The following is a 12,973-nucleotide window of genomic DNA, read 5'->3' on the forward strand; positions in this document are numbered from 1 at the left end:
CTGACCCCCCCGCTGAGGACGCTGCTCTCTGAAGCCCTCGTCTGAGCAGGGCTCCTGCTGGCAGGCGATGCCTCCCACCATCACAGTGCTGTCTGCAGCGTACAGCTGGCACGTGGAGCAGCGCGATGATTTCACCCACAGCTGAATTCGTTCAGTTTCCCACTTTATAACAAGGCACAAGACTCTGGGACGATGTGATCGAAATTCTCCGCAAACTTTCTGTGGGCGAGTTGTTCCAGGGCAGAACAGGAGCGGAGCAAGAGAGGGCAGAGGCTGGAGCCCCAGGCACGAGCTCGGTGCCTCGGGCTGGAGTCCTGCCAGCGCGGCGCTGCCTGCGCACGCTGGGGCAAACATGCCCAAGGTTATCTGCAGGGCCGCTGCTGTGTCGACACCGTGTTCCTGAAAACACCCAGATGAGCAGCTTATTCTGTCCTCTTGTCCTTCCCGCTGCTCTTTAGGGCACGCACGGTGCCTTCTGTTCTCACCCAGGGACCTGCAAACCTCTGCTATCGCTTGCAAGCTCTGGGCAGGACAAACAGCCAGATACTTAACCAGGACAATAAACCAACAAAAAAAGAAACAGAAAGAAGGGGGAGCTGATGTGTAGCATCAGTTCAGGAATGGACTCGCTCCTTCTGTCGTTTCTTTGGTGCTGTGTATGTATGACTGGGAACTGGCCAACCAGGCATTAAAATAAACACAGAATGGTTAAAATATCAGCTCCAAAACAGATGTTGAAATCTTATTGCATTTCCCAAAGCTGGTGTTTACTGCCTTGGCAACCTAAGAATGCTGTTTTGCTTAAAGCACAATTTTAGTAATTCTTCTGCCTTGAATAATGCGAAGGAATTTTCAAATTATTTCCAGACCTCGGTAGCTCCCCGCCTTATTAGAGGGAAGCACCGGCCTTTTGTCTCTAGGAAACTGCTCTGAGGTTGGCTCCTGTCAGGAGGGGAAGGCTTTGGTAGCCTAAGCTTCGCCTCTTAATGGACTGTAGTCAGGAAACAACCACACACCGTTTTACTTGATAGCACACAACTGGCTCTCCTCAGCTAAGAGATGTCGAACAAATTGCTCCTCTTTAAGCCAGACAAGGTAGATTAGAGCTCCGAGCCTTGAACTGCTCCAGCTGTATCCACCTGCTTGGAGCAACCATGCTGTCTCCAACTGCATTTTTCACCTTTTCTACAAGAAATCTGACATAACCGGTCCAAAAGGTTTCACCATGGTTCTGCGGGCTCTTTACAGGCTGTCACAACGGCAGGAAACGTACTCGGTACACCCCCAGAGCTTTTAAAGCTTTTGTTTTCTGGCTTCCGAGTGTGTTCACAACAGGTCTAACCCAGGAGATTCCCTGGAGATTTCTAACTACGCAGCAATTACAGGTGTAAAGGCAGATTGTGAAATCTCATCATAACCGTTCTGCCCACTGCAGGTACAGTGACACACCAAATATCCCCAGGGTTATCTGGAGGAGCTGGGGCAAACACTTGGCACCCATAGCACCGCTGTCCTGTAGGAACTGCTTCACAAAGCTGCCGGCAGCGTCTTCTGTTTGTGCAGCAGTCGGGGCACGCACTAATTGGGATCTTTCCTTCAGCTTGTTTCAGTGATGGAAAATAACTATTAGGGTAAATCAATTGGCCTCAGATTACACGTGTTCAAGATACTGCCCTGATAAAATCTCCCCGAGGAAACATTTTACCTACTATTTAATTTTTACCATTGTCTTCAGGAGCAGAAATGGGATTAGCTCTACAAAATTTACATCTTAATTCGTGATTACGAAGCATTCTCAGCCACAAAGGCATTTAGGAATTATCTGCTCACAAACCTTAACCAAACCGAGACAAATTCCCCCGTACTTTACCACTGCGGCGTTTCCTACATTAGCAGCAGAGCAAGACAACAACCGGCACTTCTGCCTCCACGGGGAAACAAAAGCACATGCTATTGCTTGCGCCAGATGACACGCGAGTGGCTAAGCAGCCTTGAGGAAAAAAAAAAAGAAAGGTGTCGCTTCCAAAGCCTTGCACAAGGTCCCTCGCCATGGACAATGTGGCGGGCTGCGGCGCTCGGCTGTCTTTGTGAGCCTCAAGGCTGTGCAGGGGAGAGCGTGGCAAAGCTACAAAGCTTCATGGTCATGGGTTTCTATAGGTGGCTCTTTTGAGGGGTGGCACAAAAGGCTTGCGGAGCAGGACCGTCTCAGGGCTGCAGGAGATTTCTCTGTGGGAGCAGGTAAAGGGGAGGGGTGCTGGGGTGTGCGCGCTCTGTTGGCAGAAGAAGAGGAGCACCCTCGGTGTCCACCACGAGTAGGAAATGAAGTTGGCAATGGGGTTTCTCACCTCCAGGGAACGTTGCTGGCCGCTGGTTTTAGCAGAAGGAAGCCAGATGTCCTCAGGTGTGCTCGCCATGGGGAGAAAGATAGCTGCCGTGTGCAGATACTGCGTACAGGTGAAGATATCACATACAGAGACACGCAGGCACGCACAGTTTTGTGCAACACACAACCGGTTATTGCTGCTGACAGCCCCACAGGGAAACACCTTTCATTGTACAGCCACGGTTGCGTAAAACAATGCCCTACATAACTCGTCTCAGCTACCCCAGCAACATACACCACAAAAAATGCAAGCCTGGTGGTTACGATGGAATTACCAGAGCATTCATTTGTGCAAATACGTCCAGGAAGCATTTGCCAAAGTTTGCCGAAGGACCGGGTTCAGCAGAGGACGGCAAAACTGTAGAGCCACGCAGGGGCTCCCCATCGACAGCCTCTTCCAGGCTCCAAAGTGGGAGCCCCTCCTGTAGCCCCCGGCTGGTGCCTTCTCCTGAGGGTGCTGTGCACCATCCTGAGCACCTCCTGGGGGTGCTGTGCGCCGCTGCACAGGGCAGGGATGTGGGTACTGGGGTGCAGCCTCTGAATTCCTGGGGACAGTCCCTCCAGGTGCCCCACTGCTGGAGCTGCTGCTTGTCTCTTTTGAAGATGGAAAGAATAAAAAAAGCTCACCAGCTTTTGTCCTAAATTCAGACCAGCTGCTTACTAGTCCTGTCCCTCCACCCTGTTTTTTACAGTTCCTACCCACACAAAGCACACTCCTGGCCCCCAGTTTCCAATTCTCAGATGTCGATAACATGAACATCCCTGCTCCCTTTGTAACAGACCACAGATCTCGTTGTCTTTCGTCTGAGAAGTGAAACCCTGCACAGCTGATGTTGCTGGAGGGAGCTCGTGGCTGAAGCCCCCACCCGCAGGGCAGCTCCCACCTTGAGGGGCTCAGAAAGCTCAGTGCTCAGCTAGAAAGGCTGGGACACTGAGATGTCCACGCTTATTTTGCAAGCAATTAAGCTGTTGCTTTGCTCTCCCTCCTCCTGGCAGCCAAATGCTACATCAGGGAAGGTATCGGAGACCTCAGGCACTGACAGGTTGGGCCACAGCCCCCCCCCGTGCCCTGTTTTCTTTTTTTTGTTCCTGAAACTATCCATCTGCCAAATGTCACTAGCTGATAAGAACTGCCCGTTATTAAATCCCCATTTGTAAATAGATGTTGGCTGACATAATTAATGTCTACCATACAACATAATTTGAATTACAAAGTAAAGGCAATTTAAAAATCAGCCTCCAAATGATTACAATTGATACGCAGTCTATAAATTCCATAGCCCCCAGGAATTATTTAAATTTCTGAAAATGAATGAAAATCAGTACAAGATGTCTTTCAGGAAAACGAGACCAGAAGTGGAGCATCTGAGATAAACTAAATAGTCTCTTGAGATAAACACTCTTTGGTGCAGTAATACCTATGGCTCCAGGCCACCGTGGGTCTGTAATGTCTGCTGTTGTGTCAGGGCCGTTATCTGCTGTGCCACTGCCACCTACTCAGAATAAATCCCCTTAACTGATAAGCACATTATGTTGAGGACCCCTGCCTGTCACTTCCATCCAACTGGGTGGTTCACACCAACGCCGTGGCGCTGAACTGCTCCGCTCCGAGGCAGCGACACCGCAGGCTGGGACTGAGCCGCCTGTGTAGGAGCACAGGGAGGGGAGCGGAAGAAGTGCGAAACGTGTAGAAGCAAACACGGGCTGTGGCGCTCGGAAATGCTCACCGCAGATTTATTTGTCTGCTAACTAAAAATAACAAGTTAAGATGGGCAACAAACACTGTTAACAAGCAAGCAGCAGCGTTAGGCTGGGGAGGCAGAACAGCAATGCAAGGGTAATTTAAAGCACGCATACGTATGCCCCTCGCATGCCAAGATAAATAGCTCTGGTACTTCCTCCAGACATCTGCACGATGGCATCGCACAGGCTCAACAGCAGCACGGCACCCACAGGAGCACTGCAGAACCCGGACCTTGCACGTGGCAGGGCTCTGCTGAGCTTTGCCTCTTCCTCCTGTCTTTATGCGATCACTTAGGGCTTTAAGTGTGTTTCATTATTTTCCTGCTAGTCCTTCCTTCAAAAAATCAGCAGAAATAATTTGAGGGAGTCTAGATTTACTAGAAAAACAAATATCTTCATAAATAAATAGTACCACAAAGGAGCAATGAAGTCTGCTTTCAAGGAAGCAAACATGCTGCTGCAAATCACAGGCTGGCAGTTAAGTTCTGCATAAATACACCAGATATGTGGTAGTGATATCTATGTGATAAATTACATTTATCACGCACCTTTGACCATCTCACCTGCACTCGGATCACCCAGCGAGGAAATGTTAACATTCCCAATCTTTCATCAGTTTCAAACAGCTGCCATTAAAAAAAAACACACACAGAAAAGCCCCAAACCCACAACAAAGAATTCCACATCTTCCCAGAGATAACCTTATCTTTCTCTTTTGAAATGTGAGGTTTTCCCTAAATTGCATTGGCACAAAATCCAGGGTTGGGGGCAGGATGCTCAATCAGGCTTAAGAGCATATAATTAAAGACCTATCAGGGACAGAAAAGGAAGCAAGCATCACTGGGAATCACCAGATCTGCAGCAGATACGTAGGGTAAGAAATATAAGTACTTATTTGCATCACTGGAGATAGAAGGTCTCAGATTTTTATCTGCAAAAATGCAGTATTTGTTTCTTCTGCAAGAATCTGTCGAGGAATTACCTTTGAAATAAGGGAGTTACAAATAAAATGAGGACAAATGAAAGCCAGGCTGCTCAAATCTGAGACATTTTCTTATTATCTCTGGAATCAGAAACTAGGAATCGCCTTCAGCTCAGATGGCAAGATCACCTCGCAGCGCTGCCACCGAGCCCTGGACATCGAGAAGGGTGCAGGAGGGGCTGTGCTAGGGCACGAACTGGTGTGGTGTAACACTTGGCTATCCCCTCAAACAGTAATGAAAGGTCTACACTTAAATACTGTTTCCTCTACAACCAGCAACATGTACAACAATGTGGCTGCTGTGAGAAGATTACAAGGAGAGAAAATCCATAATGAAATGTAAACTCAAAAAAGGCCAGTTAAGCCGGGAGCACCTTCCTTCTCATTAGCTTTCTAACTCCCTTCCTTCACATTCCTCTTCCTTATTCAGTGGAATAATCAATCTTCTTTTCTTTTCTTTCTTTCTTTCATTTTTTTTTCTTTTTAAACGAGGTGCAAATGCATTTTCACACCTCTGCTTAAAACTAGGTTAAGTCTCCAAGCTAATTACACATTATTAATGAGCTCAACAACTGTGGGTAGGCTGGTTAGAGAAGGGATGCAGGTCTGCACGTCACAAGTGTGTGCATGAGGATGCACATTTGTGCTCCAGGTGGGATGGAGTCTTCCAGGTGCTGAGCTCTTTTATTTTGTAGTAGCAGAATGCAAAAGACTGAAAACTGTACTTAACAATGCAGTTTTGTTTTTTTTTTTACTACTTTTCTAATTATTATTATTATTAATACCGAAATGCATTAAAATACTACATTCAGGCCACCATTTTCAAGTGTCTCCTCAAACACGCTTCATTACAAGACTACTGGGGTATCAGCCCAATAGCATTTCTTTCATTAACCAAGCTGTTTGGCCCTGCTGACATGGACAGAGATGACTGCAGAAAGTTTTAGCTAACCAGAAAAACCAGTACAACAGCAGGTTACACACCAGCACAGATCATTGTGTTCTGGCAAAATCTTCTTGGGTGATTTAAAAGTTGTCATCTTCCACAGACTGCAGCAGTGCCAGAGATTATCCCCTCCGCAGCACAGCACGTGCACACCGTTAGTTGCCAACAGATAGGAAAAGCTTGTATGGGACACGGATCGTGCTCTCTGCTGATTGCTGCACAGGTACAAAGTAGCTCTTTGAGAAATAGGTCTTGAAAAGCAAGTTATATCATGATGATAAAAGACAATTAAAGATAGCAAACACCGCTGCCAGTTCCCTTTAACGCAGTGGGCTCTAACAGCAGTGGTTTAGCTCTACAGCAATGCCTCCCGGGAAGCCGCAGCTCCTCGCTCCTGGCTGGACTTTGCAGGGGAAGCATGGGCACAAGAGAAACATCTTACAGGATCAGCTCTGCAATGAGATGCCAAAACCAACACAGGAATTCCTAAACATCCTCAGATCCAGGGTCTACACCACAGCAGTCAGAATGATATAGTTCTTAAAAATATGCATTCATTTTGCTTTTAATTCATTCTCTTTTGAGAAATACAGAGCTTCTAATGATGTCTGTTATGCACTCCTTAACGTGAGACACTACACATGCACATACATATCATTTATATGTCTAAATATATATATAAAAAAAGACGATTTTCAGAGACATAAATGTTTGTACAGAAGTAGTACGCACAACTATCAAAACAAACAACCCCTTCATCCTAGCTCTGGATTAGATCTGTATCGGAACATGTGTACACACAGCCAGCACAGCCTGACGTTTATAGCAAGCATGCAGCATAAATGAAGAATGGTGTGCTATGGATCTTGCACAGATTCTGATAATTTCTGGTTAAAAGCCTTCTTGTTGAAAGTATTATTCAAACCTTAAATATGCCACACTGTGGGATGAGTGTGTGCTAAAAAATTCTTAACAGACCTGCTAATTGAACTTCATGCGTTTCTTCAGAATACAACTATGCAGAATATAACTATAACCACTTTGATTCTTTAGTTTCTAGCTGGCAGGAAAAACAAGCCCTAATTGTGTCAGAGTTTAGCTGCTGAAGAGATCAGTGTTTTATGAGGGATGTAAAAATGGTTCACAGTTACTAAAATAGAATTTTTTGTTTGCTTTTCAAGGAGGGGGGAAAGGAACATTTATAACTTAAGAGTCTAAAAGTGGGCAATTAAAAAATACACCAATAAATTAGTCTTCCTAGGATATTTTCTGGCCTGGGGAAAGACAGTAGTAAACACATCTGGGAATTTTCCTGCTGAAAGCTCCTGACTTGTAAGTCAGATCTAAGTGGGTATGGTTTTAATCCCCAAATTACATGTTTTCTTCCATGCAAACCCCATTTGCTAATACTCTACTTTCCTTCTAGATTTTCTTTTCAATGTGACCTAAATGCACATTTTATAGGAGAGATTCTTTTATCAGCTCCTGCTTACCCCTAAAATGCCCCCATAAGGAGAATGATGCCGTCATGCCTGCTTCTTCAGTCCTCCTGGTACTGTGCTGCACGAGTTTATATTCCACCACAAACAGCGGAACAGATCTACTTTTGCAGCAGAGTCAGGTCAACAAGCATCAAGAATGGTGCTTAAGAAAAATCATTACTTACTGCCTTTCGAGTAGGTACGTTTAGGTATCCCAAAGACAATACTGACAGCAGCTTCCCCCCGACACGAACGTGGATTTTGCACTTACCAGCATCAAGACTACCAGTAGCTGCAGTCCAGCCCATGACGGGGGGAATGGCACCGACGACAGCTCCCACCCATGTGTTGGCAATGCTCATTCTCTTCATGGGTGTGTAGCAGCACGTGTACAGGAAGATGTTGAAGGCTCCCAGGGCGCCGGTGAGAGGGTTGACTCCCAGCGTCAGCAGGGCGATCCCCGGCACCCCGCAGGAGGCGGCGAAGCACACAGCGAGCAGAGGGCTGCGGGAGGAGAGCCGGGGCACACGCTTAGCACAGAAGCTTGTCTTAAAGAGTTACTAGTGCCCCCCTCCCCTCACTCTTCCTCCCACTCCTCCAGAAAGCTAAGATCAGATTTGGGTTGTTTTTAGGGATTTTTATTACTCTTCCAACTCCAATTTTCACATCTCCCCCCCATCCCAAGGCAAGCCTTTCTAAACAGTCAAGGCAATTTTGCCACAGGTTTGCAATGATTTTATCCTCGTGACCAAATTTAAGCTATGCAGGCCAATAGGCCCCCCGTAGAATTTGTGCTTCCAGCAGGTCATTTTCTTTTATCCTAATAGTAGTACATTTTGACCTCTGGAAAAGGCACTCTGTGTTCAGAGTGAACAAGCATGGTTGCAGCCTGCCAGATTTTTAACTGATTGCAATTTTCCAAGGGATCTTTTGGAAGAAATACAACAGGGTTAGACATAAAATTAGGAAGCATTTAAGAGGAAAATAGTACATTCAATCACTTTGAAGTTATGCTAACAGAAATAAAGTATTTTTTGGCTTTTCAAAAAGCGGCTGAATTCTCCATGTCCCCATTTAGCTTGCACGCTCTGCTAAGCAAGGGTAGCACACCAAAGCAATTCCGGTAAAAAAACCAAAATTAAAACTCATCTTCTAAGTGTAACTGAAATTAACTGAAGATATTTTAGGTTTGCCTGAAAGAACCAAACAATAAAGATGCTAATCACTTCTGCTGATTTCTACTGCAAAAGAGCTAAGAGCCGAGGGAAGGCTGGAAATTCCTGTTAAAATCTGTAAGAAAGTGGCTGAAGCTGTGTAAACTTCTGCTAATAAGTTCCACAATAAACACCCAAATATGATGAACAAGGATTTTTTGTTCAGCTACCAAACCCACACTTCGCGGGCAGCAAGCACCATGATGTAACCCGAAGGAAGCCTTATTTGTGTTCCCTTACCCCAATCAACATGTTTGCTGCTGTGGAAATCTCTTCACCTGTGCTTGTTCAAGGACATTTGGTGAAACGGGAAGAGAACCAAATACCACTAAGAGGAATAATGTGGTGTGAGAGACCTGAGGAAAATGCCATTAACTGTGTTGCATTAAATAACCCATGCAGCTAAATACACACTTTTAGTCCTACATATAACAGCAAAAAACACATGTGCTTGCAGCAATGTCTCTGCGTAAACTTCAGCTTTACACGTTTTGTCTAATTTCAGACTATGCAGCCTTTGTATTCTACCATTACCCTACCCTCTGGCTGAATCCTTAACCTTAAATACGTGTTGCAAGCACTGCTCCAACCCTTGTAAGGAAAATTTGCTGGTGGGGATGGATTTTATGTGAGTTTTATCAGCAAAAAAATCCTCCTGTTCCCATTTTTATTTTTAAAACCTTCATCAGACCAATACTGCATGGAAATACTAAACAACCACAAGGACTAAAACGAGCATATCTCACACCAAAGATCTGCCTTCAATTTAAATTAAATTGCCTGAGTCGACACATCCCAACATTTTATCCAGCTTTTCAAATCCATCGCTGGATTTCAGGTTACAGAGCACATTCACACTCAGTGGGCAGCTTTGGGGTTACAAAGGCAGCGCGGATCCAGGCCGGGCCCCGCTGTGCCACCCAATGACAAAGCCATGTTCCCAATGCGAGAACGTTTCCATGAGGGTCCTGTGAAAGGATTCAGACAGAGCTGTGCCCTTTGGGTTTGCAGCTAGCGGTGCTCTTTTCGGGAAAGGCAGCAAAACACATCCTGCACAGTAAGCTGCCTCAGCGCTGCCTACCAGTGCTGTACTTTCCAGGTGTTGCCCCTCTACAGCGAAAGCCTGACTGGGTTTGGTTAAACAAATCTGTCTTGACTGATTCCTGACTAAAATACTGTCAGACACACAGATGAACACCAGGCTGGCACAGTATGTGCTCCAGAGGCGACAAAAGACCAGCCCGACGCTGCGAGGCCGAGTGCCCATGTCCGCTCCCATGGGGCACACAGCCCTCAGTGAGGACGCGGCGTGACCTAAGGCAGCAAGAACTTTTCTCACTAATTGAGTGAAGACCCCTCTGCATCTCTCCAAATCAAAGGGGCACCAGGCACCATGAGCCACTGATGAAGCAGCAGACACCAGCACTTCAGCTCTCCTTGGGAGAGGGAAGGAGGAGGCCAGGCCCTCCATGGCGGATCCAGTCACCGCGGCCTTTCCTGCAGGGCCAGCCCTGGCACCACTGCTGTCAGAGCTGACCAATGGATCAGAAAAACCCCACTACAAAATGCATCTTTATAGAAAGGGAAAGGTGAAGTTACGTGATTGAGACCTCCAGAAAAGGCATTCTGTTCCTGGTGGATGAAAACGCATTTTTGTTTCTTGGTTTCTTAATTTTTGCTTCTTTAAAAGGAAGCTCCTGAAGGCGGTTTGATCGTGTCTGTATGTGTCTGTACACAGTCGCACAGATCTCAGGGGAGGGCATTATGTCAGCGATGGCTGTTCTTCACAAGCAGTCAAACTGTTTTACCCTTAGACATCTAGAAAGTATCCCATTTTCTACCTCTCTCCAGTGTTTCCTTCAAAAACAAGGAACTGTAAAATTCTTCTAGAAGAGTAGTTGTGTGACTGACAAGGGCCTGCATCAGAAACTCCAGCTGAGGTCTGAAACTCCGACTGTGAGCTGATGAGTCCGCTTTGTTATTTCTGCCCCATAAAACTCTTTCACATTACAAAGACACTGCACTCAGAAATTAGGACCTGCTTTCTTGGTGAGACATGAGGCAGAGGATAATTCAACTCACTCCCCCAGAAATATGTCATCTTTATAAGGTCTAGGAGAAGTATAAGCAACTCCTCATTGGGAAAGAGACAGTATTTGAGGAAGAGCTACAGAGTTTTAAGTTACTGGTGCAGTTTTTACTGCTTCAGTGACTTGGAGGATTTTAAGCTGGAAAGACTTATCCCAGGTTTCAATCTCAGCAGTGTCAGGGTATTCTGATTTCTAATAGCTTATGGTCTCTTAGGGACCGTGATGTACCTCCATGCCTACCTAAGTTCTGTGAAGTCTCATGGATGTTGTGTGGTGCTCATCGATTTGAGGATTCAAATGGATTTGAGCATTCAAATGGATTTGAGGATGAGAAGGGATAGGCTCCCTTCTGTGCCTGTGCCTCACAGGGGATCAGGAGCAGGAGAAAGGCCGTGATGCTGAGCTGTCACCACATCTGCCCACTGCCTACAGTCCACAGCGTGCCCCCCACTACAGCTTTGAGCCATCACGCAGCGCAGTGCACACTGCAGGAGCACAGGTAGCGGGGAGCCCGGCACCAGGGAATTCTCACATGGTGGTCAAAAGTGGCTGCAGGGTCTCTGCTGGTTTCCTTCATCCCAAAACCATCCATACAGTAAGTGCAGGCTGATGACAGACGCTGGTGCATAAGCCTCATTTCACTTGGGCGTTCACTTATGCTGAGGGAATCACTCCCATGGGAAAAAAAAAGGGCAATCTTCCATTGGAAAATTGGCCAAGGAGCTAGCTGAGAAAGCAAACATATTGAGTAAGAAACTGGGTTTTATGATGGATTCCTGGGAGGAGTTGGTTTCAGTTATTTGGCTGATTAAAATCAGGCTCTGGAAAAATACTACAAGTGCCAAATGAGTTCTCTTCAAATTTCAATGCTAAAATACCCAAGTATGTCACCACATAGGACACCTCCTACAGGAAAACCAAGAACTGGTAGTTCTGCCTCATCCCTCTCCTCTCCTTTATTGAGAATGCGTATGTCAAAGTCTGCCCAAGGAAACCTCTAAAAGACTTGCACATTCAGCTAAAAGCTCGGGAGAGAACTTCAGCTTGAACAGTGAACAATCAAACCCTTACAGATCCAAAGAAAATCTGATGAGATTTCACTCCTCTACAGTTTGAGGAGGAGGAGGGGCAGGGGAGCATGGATGAAGGACAGCCTGAAGCTGCTGCAGGCAAGAGGAACCCCTCACACACACCACCCCGAGGGACCCACGTGAACCCTCACTCATCGTACTGCTGACGGTGACTTCGAGACACAGCAGCCTGCTTTAATTCATGTGCTACGGCATCTTTGAATCTAGGTGCCACTTACAGATGAGCTGGTTATACATATATAATGATCTTGCACATGTGTGCATGAAGCATATTTATTTAATAGGCTCCAGAGCCATGGGTAATAGCACCTATTGACTCACAGCGTTACTTGGAAAAATTGAAACAGGAAAACAAATTAAAGCATTTGCCCATCTATAAAATTAATGTAGTATTTTACCTATTTCACAGCAGCACTAGCAAGCTTAATGTCTATAAAGATCAATAGCCTCACTACTATGTATGCTCTTCTACACTATCCTTGGCATTTTGTAAAGATCGCTATCAAAGTACAGACAGAGCTACAACTGAAAAAAACAACAGTATAAAAAAGGTGATAAGGAGTTTAAAAGCAAATTGTATTTGGAAAAAGATATCTAGAAACTACACAAAATTTCCCCTTAAAACATATCAACATTCAGAAATATGAAAAATTCCAGTATCAGCATCTAACACTTTGACCTAGCTCTGTGAATATATTGACACTCATATACACATAGAGACACAAAGCCCCTATGAATTCTGAATAGGTGCATTCAAGCAATCAGCAGTTGTATGCAATTCATGTTCAGATGTTATGTAAATACATAAGAAACTTAATTTGTGACCTTGTGTTAATGGGAAATTGGGCACGCAAAACATATTTGCATAAAAGCTTAAGCTTGAATCTAAGTGTCCATTTAAGATTGCCTGCATATTTCTCAGGTGAAGCGTAAGTGCTTATATTTGAAAATTAGATTCAAAGCCCAATACAGAAGGTAATAAAACAAATTCTCTCTTCTCCCTGTCTGTCAAAAACCTTTTATGGAAACATCACCACTTCTAA

The 12,973-nt window shown here is 45.5% G+C and overlaps 1 protein-coding gene across 3 annotated transcripts in view; it reads right to left on the reverse strand.

The window, feature by feature from the left end:
- The window catches only part of COX10 (cytochrome c oxidase assembly factor heme A:farnesyltransferase COX10), a 149,431-nt gene that overhangs the window by 6,646 nt on the left and 129,812 nt on the right, over positions 1–12,973 (reverse strand). For all 3 annotated transcript variants that reach the window (XM_084492617.1, XM_084492616.1, XM_084492615.1), the window contains one exon: positions 7,807–8,039. In XM_084492617.1, the coding sequence (XP_084348743.1) occupies positions 7,807–8,039 (233 nt within the window). The remainder of the gene's footprint in view (positions 1–7,806; positions 8,040–12,973) is intronic.

Source organism: Aythya ferina, assembly GCF_964211825.1.
Source record: "Aythya ferina genome assembly, chromosome: 18".
NCBI classification, from domain to species: Eukaryota; Metazoa; Chordata; class Aves; order Anseriformes; family Anatidae; genus Aythya; species Aythya ferina.